Source organism: Mercenaria mercenaria, chromosome 14 (assembly GCF_021730395.1).
Source record: "Mercenaria mercenaria strain notata chromosome 14, MADL_Memer_1, whole genome shotgun sequence".
In the NCBI taxonomy this organism is placed as follows: Eukaryota; Metazoa; Mollusca; class Bivalvia; order Venerida; family Veneridae; genus Mercenaria; species Mercenaria mercenaria.
In genome coordinates this window covers 53,939,523-53,959,446 of record NC_069374.1, presented here as the reverse complement: position 1 = coordinate 53,959,446, position 19,924 = coordinate 53,939,523, and the positions used below count along the sequence as shown (strand labels likewise).

At 35.3% G+C, this 19,924-nt stretch overlaps 1 protein-coding gene across 1 annotated transcript; it reads left to right on the top strand.

The window, feature by feature from the left end:
* Positions 1-256: 256 nt before the first annotated feature.
* Positions 257-2,678, top strand: LOC123527567 (transcription factor HES-4-B-like). Its single transcript, XM_045307122.2, has 3 exons — positions 257-436; positions 663-758; positions 1,482-2,678. The coding sequence occupies exons 1-3, from the start codon at positions 359-361 to the stop codon at positions 2,325-2,327; spliced, it is 1,020 nt and encodes a 339-aa protein (XP_045163057.1). The 5' UTR covers positions 257-358; the 3' UTR covers positions 2,328-2,678.
* Positions 2,679-19,924: the final 17,246 nt, after the last annotated feature.

The following is a 19,924-nucleotide window of genomic DNA, read 5'->3' as shown; positions in this document are numbered from 1 at the left end:
CGTGGTTTTCCCATACTGATAGCGGACTAGTGCACAATAACATGGGCACGTGAGTACTCTTTCATTACCTGCTGACTGACAGCAAAAATGGCGAGTTATCGGTCGATCTCGCGTTTTAACCAATCGTATGAGATCAGGCACGAGACCAGCAACGCGCAGCAGCAATCGGTTGATTCTGATTGGCTAACAGTGATGGATCGTAAGCGTGGGAAAGACAGATCAAATTCCTTCACATGGCGGACTTATGTCGTCTGCCCGAGGTTATAAATACAATCCAAAACCACTTGTAGATTTAGATTTACTTTAGTTTTCTAACAGTTCACACACTGACAATTGAACAGTTTATTTTGAAAGTGCTATGTCGGACGCAGTTGTCGAAAATAGGATTATGAATTCACCAAACAAAATGGAGAAAAAAGATTCTGCTTACAAAAGAGTAAGTAAATATAATTAGTTATTAATAATTTTAAAAAAAAATCTTAATTTTCCTGTGGTATTATATTTGGACTTGTAGATATTAATACATTACAAACCTCGTGAGACTTCTTTAATAGTAAGTTGTACTGGTTAAAATTTCTCTCTAATCTAATTAAGTATCAAAAAAAAAAAAAAAGATATTGCAAAAACGAATTTGATTTATATGGCTATCTTTTTTCTTTCAGAGCAACAAACCATTCATGGAAAAGAAGAGACGGGCAAGAATTAACAACTGCCTGACACAGTTGAAGACCCTGGTGCTCCAAGCCATGAGAAAAGATGTAAGTATTTATGAAATATTCTTAAAATCAGACTATGTACAAAGGTAAATTACCTTGCAATACCAAGGACATACATGGATTATACTTGTTGAAAAGTTTAAAGTAATTATGCAAAGATTATAAGTAGTTGCAGACTTTCTATGACTTCTAATAGCAAATTAAATGGTACAAATTAACTGTGAAACCATGACGGCAAGTTTCATACAAGATGTGAATGGTTTTTACTTATCTGAGATAAAAATGAGATAATATGCCATAGGTCACGTCACGGTGTCTTCTTCCGAGATTTTAGCAAGATTTTCCCACGAGACGTTCTCTTTGATTAATGACGGTTGAAAAGTAGATAATTGGCTCGTGCTGCGATAAGATCTATTTATATTGTATAACCGAACATTGAAATATGACAAAATATAATCATACGGGGTTTTTTTATTTTGTGACATTTCACGTGTTGATAAATTAGAAAAAAAATCAGAATTTTATAAAACTGTACTTGAAAATTTAAGGTTAAAGTCATCAAAACAAATATAATTACACAATTTGTTACGAACATGTTTTCAGTTTTATTTTATTTATTCCATAAGGCCATTAGCCCATCATGGCATAACAAGCATACATACAGATATGACGAACAGTGAAAACATATCTATTATTACATACACTTCAATGCACTATCTTAGTAAATCTACAGTATAATCATGAAATTTATTTTTGTATTTTCAGACCAACCAGTATTCTAAACTAGAGAAAGCAGACATCTTAGAAATGACGGTAAAACACTTACGTCAGCTTCAACGTCAACAGGTTTCCCAGGCAATGACGTGTGACCCTACCGTCGTGACGAAATACAAGGCCGGATTTAACGAATGTGCAAATGAGGTTATGAGGTACCTCGGCTCGGTACAGGGCGTTGAGGGAGAAACCAGAAACAGACTGGTAAATCATTTGGGAAACATCGTCTCTCAGTTAAATAATCAAACTTCAGAACAGTGCCAACAGCCTCTAAACGTTCAAATACCTCCGCAATCAAACCAGCAAGGACTACACAGTGTTCAAAACGGCTGCCTCCTCATGCCAGCCGTTCATACGTCACCATTAGTGCTACAACAAGTGCAAAATGTAAACGTTTCAAACATGTACAATCAGGGACATAATTCACAACCGCACCAACAGCGCAATCACGGAAATACTGCGCAGATGTGCGGCTCGTTTCAAATAGTGCCTAATACAAATTCGCCGTCCGCGGTTGCTGTATATCTTGGACAATCACAACCAATGCAACAAAATGTTCACACCTCGCCAGCTCCAGCATGCAACCAAGCAGTACCATTATACACCACAAGAACGCCACCAAGAACAAAAGCCAGTCTGAAAGCTTATGACTCTTCCGCGTTTTCACAAGTTTCAAATTCAGACATTTCAAACTCATCGTCGCCATCTTGTTCGCCGTCATCACAGGAAATGTCGTCATATACAGCCTCGCAAATGGACTTAAATTTACAAGGACTTGTTAAATATGGTAGAACACCGAGTCCATTAAAAGTTGAAGATGTATGGCGGCCCTGGTGAGCCTTAACTTTGTTAAAAAACGGTAATACGATAACTTCTCAGCGACTTTGTGAACTTGTACTTTTTTTTCACACAACTAATGTTGACTAATTCTTAATATGATACAAAAATCCAAGAATATGATGATCAGACGTGCGCTAGATCTTCTTTATACATAACTGTGTAACGTCACGTTACGTTACAAATACGTTACACTATTTTACTAACACTTTAGTGCTTTGAAACACGTCCTGGAGACAGTGTTACGTAGTGACTATGATAAAAAATAAAAGTGCATTATTTGTTAAAATTGTTACATTGAAAATGTTTTTTATAATTGTTGCGAAATAGAAAATATGAAAACCCTTACAATGTGTTTATTTATTTATTTATTTATTATGGTATTTTATGTACAAACACGTCCGTTTACATGGTTTCGGACGAAAACAAAAATTTCTAACTCTATGGCGTAAAACAGTTCCCAGTATGGCCGATTATATTATTGTTTAAAGCATAGGCATTCGGCACATTTAAATCAAGCACCCATTTACTATATATTGATTGATTGGTTGATTGATCGATCAATATATAATAAATTGGTACTGGTCTTATTTTTGGGCCCTGGACTGTCTAATTGATGAATATATGATACGTAATATAGCATTATTATTGACCGAACAAACGTGCCAAACGCCTGATTATTTCAACAATACTCCTTTTAAGTTCCCCGATGAATAAAAGGAGTTGTTAAGCATTTCTGTCTGAAAAGGAAATACGCGAAGAATGAATTGGAAGTTTTATACCATGTTTTCTAAAAGCTTGTAAATTACTCCGACACTAGGGAGTCAGGATCCCACTTCCGCCCCTGGTAACTGTTGGCTAATGTATTTAGCATTATAGCACGTACTGAGCATAGGTGACAACCATAAAACTGGCTTTGTTTCATCTGTGCCAAAATCAGAATTAATATGAACGGCTTGTCTTGATCTAGCTAGACTTGAGATCAGCTTCAGTGCTAAGCCATTTCCCCACCGCAACACAGTAAACAGAGCGCAGTACAATTATTGAACCCACATTTCACATTTGCATCCAATCTACTCGAAACTGCATGAATATACAATAAAGAATTATAATAATAACTGGGATGATAGGCGGCGGTTTGAAAAAAAAAAGACATCTCCGGAGATCCAGTAGTTCAAGACATGATTGAAGAGGATTAATATTCCCTGCGAAACTCTGTAATACCTAAACTTTGAGTTTACCTTGCTCAGTTTGACTTGACCCTTATCGTGCTGGACACGACTGAGTCTGCCTTTGCGAACATGGTGCAGACCATGATCTGCACTGTTGGCCATTCAGTCAACCACCCCTTTTAATTGTTAATAGCACTATCCAAATTTAAAGATGGATTAGTTCATTATAGAAATTAAGCACCATGCCTATAATTTCCACAGTAAAATGGTATTTTAATTGCAAAGAGGCTGCTGATTAACCTTCGGGCAAATACTAATACTCTGTATGAAAAGAACCTTGCCCTGGTCTAAGATTTGGTCAAATGCAACACAGACCATCGAACAACTTCATAACAGCTCCCAAAACAAGAATTTAATCAAAAATCAGTCCACTTTTTAAAATCATAAAAATACCCACTAATCGCTTTTCTTCTACTTCTTTGTTGCATTTGGCCAACTTTTAGACCAGGGCAGGGTCGTAGCTGGCCCAAACCCTAAGTAACTGTATGAAATACGCCCTTGGTACTGGACAAAATACTAAAAAGACACGCTAGATACTTAATATGGTTATGACATCGAACCTGCTCATGGGCGGAATTTTGCTACGTTTTTCGCATTTAAAAATACACCTTTGACTCACTTCGTAGTACGTTTTTGTTGTTATACTGTCGTCAGTTTTTTAATGTCGCAGCGACACAATTATGTTCGTAGTTATGTCCAGTCTATACGGCTACAAACCTTTACTGCGTTGTGAGTACTAATGAGAATTCTAGAAGCAAGTCACGCACGGGGGTATGGAGTTTCACTACTTCGTCCTTGGGGGAAAAATTGACCCCTGCAGCTATGTAATACTTTACATTCGTAGACATTTGCTTTGACTTTAAACTTTTGGCATCATTGTTTTTGTGGGCGTAAACATTATCGTTCTTTATCACGAAAACGTTACTTTCTCACACAAAAATACACAAAGTTTAATTTTGACATTCGTGTTTTTGAATGATTTATACATTTGATAAAGTCGAAACATTATTCATTCCCACGGCCTGTTGGCGCGTGCAGACAGTCATGTGATTTGATATTGCATGACCCATGACCCCCAGCCGCGTGAGTCAAGGGCGCCTTCTCGTGTCGAATACCAACGCAAAACCGAGTTTTAACCTAAAAATGTTTTACAGTATTTATAGTTTATCTACGGCGGTCAAATTCTGTGAGCAACTAAAATCTTGGTCATAGAATTTTCTTAGAATAACTCATGGATCGACCTTCCGCAGCTTCCAGGACAGACGAACCTCTGTGCAGCAGTCACCGCCTGAAATACAGAAATTTGGTCATTTACCGACGGCTTTTTTGTGTGTGAAAATTTATTTACAAGAATTGATTTTTATTTGGAGTTTTCCACCAGCCATTGTTTTGTTTCATTCGGAGAAGGTTGTGCTCAGACAGCACAGATTCGGATCATTGTCTTTATAATTATCAAAATCAATTTTTAATTTATATTATTTATTTTTATCATACCGGTAAAACGATGGTCTCTCACAGACATTTGCTTAATGCTTATCATTTCATCTTGAATATGTCCTTGTCATCACATATATTTCAAATAATATTTAGTCGGGTTTAACGTCACAACGACACAATTTATAGGTCATATATGGCAACTTTCTAGCTTTTGATGCACGACGAAGACACCCACGCCCCCCAACCACCCCTACTCCAGGTGCCATTCCGTGCATTATTTAATCACGGACGGACACATGGATAGAACAACCGACCTTCCGTAAGTCAGCTGGATGCATGGCTTCCTCACATGAAGAATCCAACGCCCTATGGCCCCGAGACCCACACTGAAAAGGGGCAAGTAAGTCGGCGACCTTAATCAGACGGACACGGAGGCCCCGATTCCATAAACAAAATAAGCCAAGTCATAAAACATTAAAAATACGAACTTTCAAAGGAAAAAAATATAAAGACTTATAGTTAGCCTTGTAAAATAACTGAAGTCCACTTTATAAAATCTTTTAAGGGTACTGATAACATTTTTTCCAGCTTACAGCTCGGCGCCGAAAAATGTTTTAGAAAGGCTTAACATGGTCAGTATAAAAAGATGTCAAGCAGACGATTTGTCTGTGGATACTAAATAACGATCAGACGTAAATTATCAGTTCTTTAAAAGTGAAATTTTCTCTTAGTGGTTTCCATGGAACAGCAGAAGATGTAATAATTTGCGTTCCTTAATCTATATTTATTGAGTAATCAAGGGTCAATTTCTTTTTAAATTTTAAAAGGACTTCTGTTTTATATTTTATGACTTTTAAAGGCAGGTGAATTCACCGTGAGAAAAACTTGCAACTTCAAAGCGACTGTCAGATTTTGCTGGTATTTATGTTTTCACGGCTGATGAACAAAATGAAATTATCTCGAAAATGATAATGTTTTTATGATTTCGTGATATATATGTATAGAGAGAGAGATGTTCAAATTTGAAAACACATTAAATCATTGCTAAACGTAATAAACCATTGCAATGTTATACTACTGACAAATTAGTTCTACGTCATTGAATTCTTGCATAAAGTCTTTTTTTTTCTTTTCAAATGGTTAAAGGTCACTAATTCAAATTCTTCTTTGTTTAATATAAAGTATGGCTACTCATCTGGTTTACGTATCTTTAGAAAAAAAATCCATTTTTTCCTAAACATACTTTTCGTGCAAGTCCTATATCAAATTTATGACATCGAGGAAAAAAGGGTTTGAATAGTTCCTAGTAAAATTCCAAAAGACGCAATGGCACACTAGTATTGGCTCTTGTCCGCACTTCGTAGTTTCGATCCATTGGTGGAATATAGGCCTATACATGAGAAACGTCTTACTTCATGCAGAATGTATTCTTTATTGCAGTGAAAACATGTGATTCAAGTACCCGTTCAACTCGAAAATGCGCAAAAAAAGTAAAAAAGAAAAGGATCTTTTTACGTTGGTCTTCTTTCGACTACCGAATTACTGGACTTATTTCAGAATTCGTATTAAAAAAAGCCATATTGATTGAATTTTTATGTCAATCTATACATGTTATATACTTTTATAAAAAATTTATTATCCCCCGACGAAAGTCGGAGGGATATAGTTTTGGCGTTGTCCGTCCGTCCGGAGCCATATCTAGGAAATGGTTGGGAATATTTATATAAAACTTCATATACATGTTCATCACAATGATTTTTTGCGGCCCGCCAAGTTTCAGTCAGATTGCCCTAGTAACACCAGAGTTATGGTCCTTAGAAGTTTCTAGTGTTAACTATATAGGGTACAATAAATATGGCAATTTCTGCATCATAACTGTTGATATATTTGACCTAGAACTATGAAACTTAAACAGACTTTAGATCACTATAATGTGGTTGTGTACACACAATTTCGTTCAGATTTATTTCGTAAATTAAGAGTTATTGTCCTTTAATTGTATAAAAATCCACATATCTGTACATAACAAACTTACCATTTGGTAGAAATTCATTAAATTTCTTTCATTCTTTTCCATGAACATTTATTTATTGTGAACGTGTGTACTAACACCTGGTCACCCCCTTACCTTGATCACACCCCCTCCCCCCCCCGACCCCCCCCCCCCCCACCCCCTAAAAAATTTATTTTTTCAAACAAACGTCATATACATGTTCACCGCTATGAGATTATGGGGCCCATCAAGTTTCAGTCAGATTGCCCAAGTAACACCAGAGTTATCGCCCTTAGAAGTTTCTAGTGTTAACTATATAGGGTACTATAAATATGGCAATTTCTGCATCATAACTTCTGATATATTTGACCTAGAACTATGAAACTTAAATAGAATTTAGAGCACTATAATGTGGCTTTGCAAACACAATTTCGTACGGATTTCCTTTGTAACTTCAGAGTTATTGCCCTTTAATTGTCTAAAAATCCACATATTTGTACATAACAAACTTACCATTTGGCAGAATTTCATTAAATTTCTTTCATTTCTTTTCTCTGAACATTTATTATTAACATGTGAAGCTGTTCACCCACACCTGGTCACCCACTTGCCTTGGTCACACTCCCTCCCCCTCACCCCTCACCCCCCCCGGCTAAATTTTTTTTATATTTTTTTTTTCATGCCATATTTTTGAATTTTTTCAAACCTTCCATGAATATTTATTAACATGCAAGTTGTACCATTCCCCCACCTCACATTTGAATTAACTGCATTTAATTTTAAAAGCTAAGCCTAATACAGTAAGCATATCCCATTCAAAATAAATTCTTTAGTCAGGATCAAAGTATCATACTTTTATTATGCATTCTTTAATTAAACATTCGTTTTCTGTTAAATTGATTTTGACTAATGAAATTATTTGCTTCTTATTAACATCCTTAACTTTTTGCTGGATATATTTTTTGCCATTCCTCACCACAAACCCTTTCGGCGGGGGATACCAATTCGTCGAATTTGCTTGTTTCTTATAAAAAATATCATTTTTTGAATAAGACAAATATTTTTAGTTCAAAATATCCGCTGACAAATATTTTAGTTTGAGTTTGACGGAAATACCCGAACAGCCTACAAGTTTTGATGAACTGAAATTTATTACATATTGTTAAAATGAAATGGTTGAGTTAAAAATATCAGATAAAGTGCAATATTAATTACGTTTTGCTAATTACTCTAAAATCCTGCGAAAAAATCGAAATTTCTGTCTGCATTTCGAAAAAAAAGCAACGACATATATTTGAAAGCTTGTCGTTCAAAACGCTTCAAAAAAATCCCTTTAACTATGGCACCCTTACAAATCAGAAAACCCTCCAATACGAATTATTTTCTTGGTTCCGATTTTTTTTTTCAATTAAAAATAGTTTGTGCTACTTAAAATAGCTTTGATGCACATGTGCACACACTAATAAATATAAAATGTCGAAACAAAGACGGCCAAAAATCATACGAAGTGGGTTTTATTTTCAAAGAAGTATGGATAATAAATTAAAACAGTTGAAACGGCTTACTTTTGTACGACTCTTTAAACCTCTATATATATCATCGAATCGTACTTTACTTTCACTTAATCGGGATAATATATGCCTCTGGTATGCGATCAAATAGTTTTAAATTTGCATTTTTCTTGTTTAATGAACTTAATAGAGACATGTGTCTCTTATCTGGGCAATTATCAGTTTAAAATGAAATTTCAAAAGATACTTAGTGGGGACATTTCTCCATTTCAGTCATTCATTTATTGTTTTAAAGTGCCTTGTAAAACTGAGAATTCAATTGCATATTATGTGCAAAAATAAGATAATGTACTGAACAATGCATGTGAGAAGGGTATGTTAAAAATATAAATGCATTCAGAAGGTACTTAGGATACTTTCGGAATGTTAAGAGCGCTCATAGTATGATGTAGTTAAAAGAATAATTTTATTGATTAAAAAAAAAAACAAACACAAATTCTTGCAGATACTTTTTTGAAAAATGTACTTAATATTTTTTTTTCTTAGGAGTTACGTCGGGTAAAAATCCAAAACGAAATTCAATGACGTCAGAAACGGAAATGAAAACACTTGAGTCACGGTAAGGTTCCGGTCCGGAGAATGCACTGCCTTGTGATCAATTCGGTTAGTTACAAAAACAGATTTTGTATTTGCATAATGGTCCCAATACTTAAATTTTCGATTTTACTGATGGTTAAATAATTTCACTTTAAAGAAATCACTTAAGCTTAATAATTGATACGGTAACGTTTTTTTTAACTAAAGAAGTGATAGTTAAATGTACTTCAACCATTTTTACCACGTGGGTGATTTTATTACCTTAATTCATTTGAGGAATTAGCACAAAGTATCTTTTCTAATCAAAATTCAAGTAACCACTCCCTTGTGTAAATTCCATAGTCCTCACTTCGGCCAAAACCGGTAATTTATTCTATCAAAATGCTCTTTCAATTAGTTTATTTTACTCTTCATTTGCGCGTTCATTGTTAGTGACTGATGCGGCCCTTTTGTCGTAGCGGGTGTGAATATTTACTGTGGTTACATTCTCGCGCGGGGACGAATGATTATAGCATAGCTTCTACGCCTTCTTTTAGCCTCGTTCTGACATTTATATGAAGACTCCTTTTGTGGAGAGTTCAAACAATTCGTGTGATCTTTCTACAAACACGGAAGTTGACAATTATTGAAGCGGTAGGGTGCCATCTTTGGTGCTCTTCCATTGCTTAAGTGGTTCAAATAGTTTTGTTACGCGAGACCTTTTTGTATCCCTTGTATATTGTCATGCAAAGTTATATTAAAGGTCTCCTTTTGGGTGGCACGGCAATTAGACAACCTTTATTGGTACTTGTTGAAGTTCTTCATTTGTTTATAATTTAATAGGGGGTTTGTACCACGTAGGTGTACTGTGCATCACCAGACGTAGGTCGTATCATCGTGTGTGAGCTGCGCAGGTTTCTCGTGGGTTTAATCCTAAGTTGCTAAAACTATTTACCTGTTTATACCATCGCCTTTTGTGAACTCTAGTTGTGGCATTGAATGGAAGCGTGCCCGTTTCAGCAACGTGCACTTCCTTCTATAACTTTTGATTTACATGTATATCAAACGCACACGCTAACTATCGAAACAAATGCAAAAAAAAAAGAAGAAAAAAAACCCATAAATTTTGAAGTAACGATCATTTTAGATAGAAATTAGTTCAACGGACGATCAATTTAGGTCTTTACTTTTGTTTTGCTCTTTAAACTTCTATAAATGTCATCAAATCATACTTTACTTTCACTTAATCGAGATACTTTAGGTCACAAATTGTTTAATTAATTTTGATATACTTTCGATTAAAACAGTGTTAAACTGCATTTTTCATGTTAAATGAACCAAATAAAGATTTTTTTACAACGGATGTTATTATTTTAATTTTAAAGTGTGCATTTCTGTTTAAAAGTGCTTTGTAAATGTAAGAATTCAATTGAACATGATGAGTAAATAAAAGTTAAATGTACCGAAGAATGTGACTGAAATATAAATACTTTGAAGCATGTTCAAAGCCCTCTTGTTAAACTATTTTTGTTGCGTGGCTACCGACAAAACAATCTTTTTATTTTTTAAACATTTTTTTTCTCTCTAGATTTCAACCTTCTCCCTTTTTTATTATATCTCAGAAAAAAAATCTCTCAGCTGTGATTCCCTAGTCCGTATGTTTCTAGAATTATATAAACTTTGATTAGCACAGCACGAGGAGTTATCTCCAATGAACGAAACTGAGAAAAAATAGTATAATTATATAAAGAGCCTCATGAGTTATCTCCTATGAACAAAACATAGGGTCTGAATACAGACTACGCGAGACCGTTAACGAAATGAACGTCCTGCAAGGTTAAATTACGTGGGTCACAATGATTAAGCTACGTTAGTTCTGATATATTTTGTAACACGTGCATGTATAGATGTTATATGCATTGTCAGACGTAGGTCCTACCATCTGGCCTACGCAGTTCTTACTCTAGTTAATTTGAACATTGTAGAGGTGACAAACGTTTCCATCTTTTCGGACAGTCATAACATTTTACAAAAAAAAAAAAAAAAAATTGTTGTTGTTGCTATTTTTTTAAATTCATTTACCGTCGTATTTGTGAAGACAATAATGCAATGCTAAGGAAATATCATAGAACTTGTAGTAAAGTTGTGCTGCTATTTTTTTTTATTTTATACAAATGTATGTAACAAGTACATCCTTGACGACATCCATCAAATATTATTTGCTTTCTTTTCAAGCGCGCTGCTTTTCCATTTGACGGTATGACTTAATACAAATGTAATTGTTACGTCAGAAAAAAATATTTTGTTTACTTTCAGCCTTCTTTGTTTGATAGAAAAATGAATCAGGTCGTGTAAGAATAGTATTTTAGTGTTATTAATGATTGTTTCTGTTTCCCGAAACAAAGATTGTTTTCGTATGCGGCATAATAGCGTAGGGTATTCACTCCATATTATCACAGTCACACATACGGCGCGGATAGCTACGTTTAGCTACGGATAGAAACGTAGTTCTCCGTATCGATCCGTACTTGAGCCGTACGGATTGATACGGGTTACTACTTTAAGGTACGGATCAATACGGATCGATACGGATTACTACGTTTCTATCCGTGGCTAGACGTAGCTATCCGTGCCGTATGTGTGACTGGGGTATATCTCTACATATTTAAAGAAATAATATTTACTAATGTCTGGACTGACCAAGTGTACATTTTCGTATAATTTTCGCAAAAACACAATGTAGAATAATTGCGCCATGGACGCAGTGATATTACTTTTGGATCAGCCCTCGTATATAGTGTTTGGACTTTTGTAACTGTTGCAAATCATGATAGAAAAAAAAACTTGCCGCGTCATTGCTGCCTCAGACCGTACAAACATGTCCGTTTAATAACTTATGTGAAAATATCGCGGACATGATAATGGGTTAAACGCTTAATAAAACATAACTTTATATGACTTGCGCACACGAATAGCGGTTCGGCTGGCTCGACAGTGTAAGGCGAGAGCCATGTTTATGTAGATTTTGGCGCAGGGTAATTACAGTCGTCAAAATAAGAAAATAAAAATGTTATTTCAAGCAATGAGAGAAAAATATATTAGTCAATAAATATTATTATGAAAGAAAAGCGTCGGTGTTTTTATTGAAAGAAATTGCGTTTCAGGGTTCATACAGGCGACACTCGGTTTATTTTAGTGCATGCCTATGCATTTTTTTGATGTGAAGGACATTTTTGTTGACATCTTTAAGGTGTCTGTATATCAGTTAAAGCACTTTAATGCACATACTTTATGAAAAGAAAAAATGATCAGAATCAGCTGATAAGGAACCATAAACCATGATAATTTGAGCCGTGCCATGAGAAAACCAACATAGTGGCTTTGCGACCAGCATGGATCCAGACCAGCCTGCGCATCCTAACAGTTTCTCCAATTCCAATAGGCTTTAAAAGCGAACAGCATGGAGCCTGACCAGACTGCGCGGATGCGCAGGCTGGTCTGGATCCATGCTGGTCGCACACCCACTATGTTGGTTTTCTCATGGCGCGGCTCATTTATACCACATTATTTTCAATATTATAATTATGTACATATAATCTGTCTATAATTCAAGGAGCATGTAGTAAAAAAGATCTCATTATTGTCTGAAGGCCATGAAAATTACTTCCAATAATCGCTTCGGATTTCTAAACTAAAAGTGTGCGCCAACAGTTCACAATATTATAACATTAACATAACATTACAGAGCAATGTTTGAATATTTACTTGCATTTTGCTATATTTACTCTATAGTTCCACAAATGCCTACTTTTACATGTAAAAGAATTCAAATTTTTACTCTCCCCCACCCACACGTGCACACACACCTCCCCCACCCACTCCCATTAATTTTCAAATGGTCGGCACCTTTCGAACCAATCAACAAATGTATGATTACACAGGTTAACTTGGTTTGTATCTTTTAAAGTTCATTAAAAAATAATGTGTTTAAGGCAGGAATAATGTATATTATTTATGTCCCTGGTTTAAGGACTGGAATCATGTAATGACGAATCAAATTGCCAAGGTCAAGGTAATTTGTAACACTGACGTTACTCCGAAGACATGTTTTATGAGAGAAAATAAATATTAATGATATATTGTGACAATTTTAGTGTTCCTTGATATCATTTTCATACACTTATTGTCACCCACGCCTTGTCATTCCCTTTAAATAGACACTAAAAACAAGGAAATACTGCCCAGTACATTGATCTGGTACTTAAAACGACAATAAGCCGGAATGAATCTCTAATTAAAGATACTTTCCAATGTGATGCCAGAGTCATTGAAATCGAGAATGACTAAGCAAATATTAAAACTTTCATCGCAGTCGAACAAACATCCATAAGGAGTAACATATCTATGAACCTTACTCAGTATGAACTAGATTATGTGAACCAAAATGAATTGAATCGGGTATGAACTAAATTCAGTATGAACTGAGCCCAGTGTGAACTATACTTAAATATGATTTTTTATTAGGACAGGCGATCGGTTGTTCATTATTAAATGTGCGTCAAAAAATATTTTCAACCTAAATTATTTATAGTACTTTTTGGGTGTGTTGGGGGCATAGAAGGTGTTCAATGTTTCATGTGTTCAAAGGTGCGGTTTGGCACAATAAAGTACGGTAATGTAGATAAAGTAACTTAAGATTCACAAGGGCCTGGTAGGTCGGGATTATTTGCGGGAAACATAAAAAAGCTTTGATGAAAAGATAGCGTCAGCACACAAAACAAGAACTGGTCTGTCAGCCTGACCCAACAGTACCTCTTCTTTGGCTAGCCAAACATATCCAAATGGTAATACGAGAGCTGGTGTACCCTTACGAGCAGGCTATGTTTAATTGAATCTCTGATATCACAGATTTATAATTACTAGGTGTTATATTTCTTGAAAGTATTAATTAAAATCAATTAAGTCAGTTTCGTCTTCTTTTATAAACTAGACAACAAAGCCTAGTTGAGTAAGGGCTAAGCAAGGCTATGTACAGATGTTTACGTTTGTTTTCTTCCCATTTTTTATTTTTGAAAAAATTGGATCGCTTTCATCCAAGACGTTACATTTGCTTTCTAACCCGTCGTCGCTTGAAAGATAGAGTTATAGAAACTTTCAAAGAACGCTGGAAATTTTAGAGATAAAATATCCATACACAGAACATTTTATTTTATTTAATTGAATCTTAGTCGATCATCTCTCATAAGAAACCATTTCCACAAAAGTCGTTTTTTTTAGTATTTCTACCCTGGCGTCTTCATAAAAGGGGAACTTTTAGGGACATCCTTTAGTTCTTGGAGTTTATAAACAGAAAGATCATCAAATTAATCAACATTTTGCTGAAGTCATTGCTTCCTTGGTTTCTAAACTGTCGTCAAATCCATAAGGTAGTGGACCCGTACGAAACGATTGCGTTTTTGACATCTCCTGGTTTCTCCGCAATGGCCGATCATTGCCGAAGCTACAAACTAATAATACGTAATTATACGGAAACTTCGGAGACGATTACGGAGAAATGGTCAAACTGCATTAGAGATGAGACGGTTCGGATTGCTGGGGCTACTTCATGTTGTCCATGACTAGAGTCAGGCAAACTGATTTGAAAGGGATAGTTTTATATCAATATGCTGATTTGAAAAGGATAGTGCTATAGCAGTATGCTTGTACGTGATAACTAAAATAAATGATTTCATGATAGCAACTGATCAACACCAAAAATTGACCATTTAGCTTAAAATGTTTTGAAAACACTTTGGGAGCAGGGCTCGGTGAACTTATCAAGATTTCATCGAGAAAATACTGTGACAGTATCAGCCCTTTAATCTTAATTCTATGAACTTTATCTTTTTAGTGATTTCAAATTGGACTGTTTTATTTGTCAGTGGAGTGCAGTGTTTATTTTTCTGTTTTGCATATCTTTCGGACATAACAATGGCCCAACTATGGCCGTTATTGTACCTGTAACAGGTGATATGCGGGCAGAAGAATGACCGGTGAATGCGCATGAATTTGACACTGTTAACATCGATTAATCACAGTTTAATTTAAAAATATTTCTTCTGCGTTTGAAATTTAAGCTTTTCCCAAAAAAGAGTGGTCATTATTTTTGCACATGTCCAGTGCAACAAAAGCTAACATTATGACATCTGAGAACCCAGAAAAGCCCATTTGCCTCATTCCGCCAACAAAGAAAAATAACTGAAATAACTTAGATAAAATGAACTGCAGGTCAGTAGAATTAAATCTAATTTTGCACATCTTTTCAGGCCACATATTTTGATTTCATTATTCTATTTCGTTTTAACTCGGCTGTGAACAAAGCTGAATATTCCCGTGTCAGTTCCCTTGGAACGGCTAGCACTGGCGTCTTGTCTTTTAAAATGCTGCAGTGATCCAAGTGGAGCTCGAACTCGGGACCTAATATTTACACGTGGTAACGCTGTCTGTATCAGCTACTGGTAAAAGATTCACTTTTTTGTCGCAACTGCCACATGTAAGCAAGCTTACCATAAATGTTACAATCAAGATTTTAAAAACTACAAAAGTGATATGAACTTTGTTTAACCGGTAGCAAAAGTTACAAAACCTGTTGTACTTGTGCTCTGAAATTTACTTTGACCAAAGTATAAATAGTACCTTGACAAGATACCATATTGTGCTAATTTACAAAGAAATATGTAACATGCCGACCAGCCATATAGCCGTAGGGTAACAATTGACGTTACAGTACTGTTAAACTTTACGATGAGGAGTTTTTTTCTCCTGCCAATAAAAAAATAAGAGACGCGTTTATTTCTCTCTTCATAATTTCGTCTTAAATGCCAAAGATAATTGAAACAAGTGCCTTAAGTTGACAGCATTTAATTAAGTATCATAATTATAATAATAACTGTAATAACACTTTGGTTATGACAATAAGAAATAATTTTCGGTGTAACCCAGACGTCGTGTATTCTCTCAAAACCACTCATTATCATGATGTGGCTTTCAGACCGGGCAGCACAAGGTTAATCGAGACTAGCTGACGGTTGACTGTAGTTTTAGATAAAAAGAGAAATTTACAGGGGCGGTGATTTGAGATAGCCCCTGTGTTATTATCACTAACTGTTTTATCATGCGTTAAGTTGTAAAACCGCACAACGGATCATCAAAATTGCGTAATTTTATAATCTAGTGCAAAGTTCACTTTTTATTTCATAATCGGATAATATAAATGTAACGATTTAGAGCCACTTAAATGAACAACGGCAAATTATGCAATTTCGTCGGCTTAAATACAGCGATAACTTAGTGAATATGAAAATTATATAATAAACAAGAAAATCATGAAGATGAAAGATTTTGCATCTACTGAAAATGATTGAACGATCAAATTCCATGGGTGGAATGCATTTTGATGAATCACAACTACTGGTGCAGTTGCATTTTTTGATAATTTATGTATTTTATAGCGGAAAATTAGATAGTGAATGAATCTGAACATTGTATTGTAAGTGGTGTTTAACAAATAACAGACATGCTTTCTATTAGATATTGGAAAGAATTAATTTTGCCATTATATTTTGTTGTTTTTCTGTCTGACTTTCATTTTTTCTAAAAGAATATAATATTATTTTTTGTTTCATGATCTCACGATCAAAGATTTTCTTTAAACGGCAATGTTCTTATTTTATCTTTGTCCTTAACGGAGACCTCGACTGCACGTGCTAGAAATGTCTACAAGCGAAATATCTAATAAAAAACTTGCAAAGTTACTACGCTAGTGACTTTGATTTCTATTTCATTTTTTTTTTTGTTAAACGCGAGAAAATGAAAACATAGATATTTAAATAATGAACTAAAACTAATAAAACGGTTTGGTCTATTCATTGAGAAAAAAAAAACACATTTTTAGATCCAGCAGGTTTTTTTTTGAGAAAATAGAATGTATTTTGAATCTTGACTTGAACTTCAATATGAATAAATTTATTCACTAATGATTATAATGATTAGTATAAATGACAGCGGACGACGTGATCTATTGAGAATACTCTTTCCGAAAGGTCGTGAGTACGAACTTCCGTTGAAAAACGACCACACTTTCACACAAGACACAGGTACTGATCGTCTCAAGGACGCGCATTTAACACCTCTATAGTTATTCGGCTTCACACTTTCTTCACAACTGAGTAAAATAGCCTACGTCAAGCCAAACGTTTTTAATTAATTTGAAACACTTTCAGTTTTATCTGATTTTCATACAGCATTTCTACCTACGATCAAGATTCAAGTCCCATTATCCCCTTTCTTTCCAACAGGACACCATCTTTTTTCGGACATTAATTGGAATATTAGCCTGAAAGGACATCACGGCGTGAGGGTAGATTAGCATCTGTAAACGATTCATTTATTCCGTTCTTAAGCCCCGCGAAAGCCCGAAGGATTCTTCAATGTTCTTTTCATTGAGGATGCATTTTCCTAATAATGCGCGATAAAAGTGCACAGAGCAAACCTTTGACATTGGATACTCGCGGGGACCTGTCTTGACCCTAGCACGCGAGTTGCAGGTCGGAGGTCATACAGCCTCATGTCAGAGGTCGAATAATTTTGATGGTGGGGCTTTGTAGACCGCTGTTTGAGATATAACTACGATTATTTCCCATTATGGAGCATTGTTAAATACTGTTTTCATTAATTCCTACCTCCGTTGAACTGTTGATATCATTATTCAGGTGACCCTAGCCTCACATATGCTAGTATTCCATAATTAAATTTTAATACACCCTTTAACCCCGGAAACGTTCGTGGTTGTCACTCCTGTCCCTTTCAGATCCTATTGTGTTTTGTGTATGATCATAGATTTTCCTGCAGGGAGTTAGTTTTACCTCTTAGATCCCATTTGGGCTCAGGTTCCGCATTGTAGACCTATACATTAATACTTAATCAGAAATTGTACATAGTAACTAAGGAAAGATTAAGAATGGAAGACAAGTCTTAAAGAATTCTTTTCCTTCGAGGACATATAACTTGGTGACATATTATGTGATTCAAGTTACAACGGCACTAGAAAAATACTCACATCAGAAGAAAAATGTACACAGATCGTCAATAGTTATTGCTAAAACGAAGAAGAATACAAAAAAGGGCGAATACAAGGGTTTAGAGGTGTTGATGGATATGGTATGTATTTGGCTTGGTCATGCATACTCGTGCAAATAGGAAACTCCTAGGGAGTGCACTGATGTAAGGTGAAAAAATCCGGCTTTTAAAATCGCAGTCTAATATTTCAATGTCTCTACGTGTTGAAACATCTAAATATATTTGTTACTTTGTAATTGTAAATGTAGAATATTAGCATTGAACTAAACGGACCAAAAATTGTTTTTATATTAAAGCTGGAAAAAGTCAACTTGTGTTTTGTGTGAAGTCAGCACTGAGGTCATAAGTGGCCCGCAATATCGTAAATGTCACAAGCTGTTCGATCTGGGCAAATCCGTATTGGCTTGCAGAAAAATGTTACAAGCCGTTCTGTAAACGATCACAACCGCCAAAAATGACTTCCTTTCTATAATAGGAAGTCAATGTTTTTCATACAACATTGATTAAACTCATTTAATTGTATTTGAAATAGGAAATTTTAATCCTATTAATGAACAGCTTTACCTAAACCGGTAGTTTGTTTACCGGGGCCCCTGCCAGCCCCTTTTGTCCCTTGTTCAAATTGAAACGAGACAGTCTATTTGCTAAGGGAAAATGTATCCATTCGAAATATGGCCATATGAACTGACAACCTTTAATAGACCCCCAAACAGACATGAAATTTTAATTCAAAAATCAAATTGACTTATTTCAAGTACTTCGCTCGTATTTTTGAGGTTTCCATAAAAACGGACCACTGTCAACATGTGCTAATTTAGCATATGTCAAAATGTTTGCATTAAAGCTAACAGCGCCATTAGTGTAGTTTTGTGTGTTTTCTAAAGTCTGGACTTTTGTTTGGCGTGGTTGTGAAGCCATAGTAACTTGTTCTGTAGGACTCCTCGACACTAGATTCACTGAGCATTTTCTATGTCAAAAAGACCACGCTGTCTTACAGACTCGTATTAAGAGAGGGGGATAAAGGGATATTTATTTTTACACCAGTGCCACTGCAGCCTCCTAAGTCATAAACTGACCTGAAGAAAACTAATGATCTGACATCACTACAAATGGTTTCAAGTAATTTGTATGCGCAAAATTTCCATCGCGTGGGTATCATGTTTAAACTCTACCACCACACCCTACCACCCCTGGAAAAAAAATAGACTACGTTTATTTCTTAAATTTCTGTTAAAGTGTGCTCAGAAATCCTAATAAGACAGTAAAGGTTTGAGACCACATACAAGGAGCCTGGGTTCAAGGCTGGAGACCAGCCCATGTATGCAAATTATGCCAACTGTGAAGCCGAAACCGGCAACCAGTCAGATTCTACAGTATCCAAGGTCAGTTTTATAACCCTGGTACCTGGATCGAAATTCGACAGAGGCCTCCTATATCATGTTTTGACGCGGTTTAAAAAACTGATGAATATTTTCTATTTAAAAGAAATAGACGAACTTCAAATCCGAGACCTATATATAAACTAAACCTCAGAGAATCAAATCGGGAATATAAAAACAAAAATTATAGCAATTTGAAACATTTTTACAATGCCCATAACATAATTATTCATATTACAATTTTCAAAATTTAGAAAATCCTTTCATTTAAATAGTTGTTGTAACAAAAGGTTAAAGGCTAAAAACAAAGTGATTTGATGGTTTGGGGCAGATTTTTTTTTTAAAATATCCT

What these genes read in the sequence shown, in the direction of transcription:
- LOC123527567 (XM_045307122.2), top strand. Translation starts at nt 359, where the DNA reads ATGTCGGACGCAGTTGTCGAAAATAGGATTATGAATTCACCAAACAAA. An exon ending in AAGATTCTGCTTACAAAAGA is followed by an intron (nt 437 to 662) that starts GTAAGTAAATAT and finishes TTTTTCTTTCAG; the next exon opens with AGCAACAAACCATTCATGGA. An exon ending in TCCAAGCCATGAGAAAAGAT is followed by an intron (nt 759 to 1,481) that starts GTAAGTATTTAT and finishes TTGTATTTTCAG; the next exon opens with ACCAACCAGTATTCTAAACT.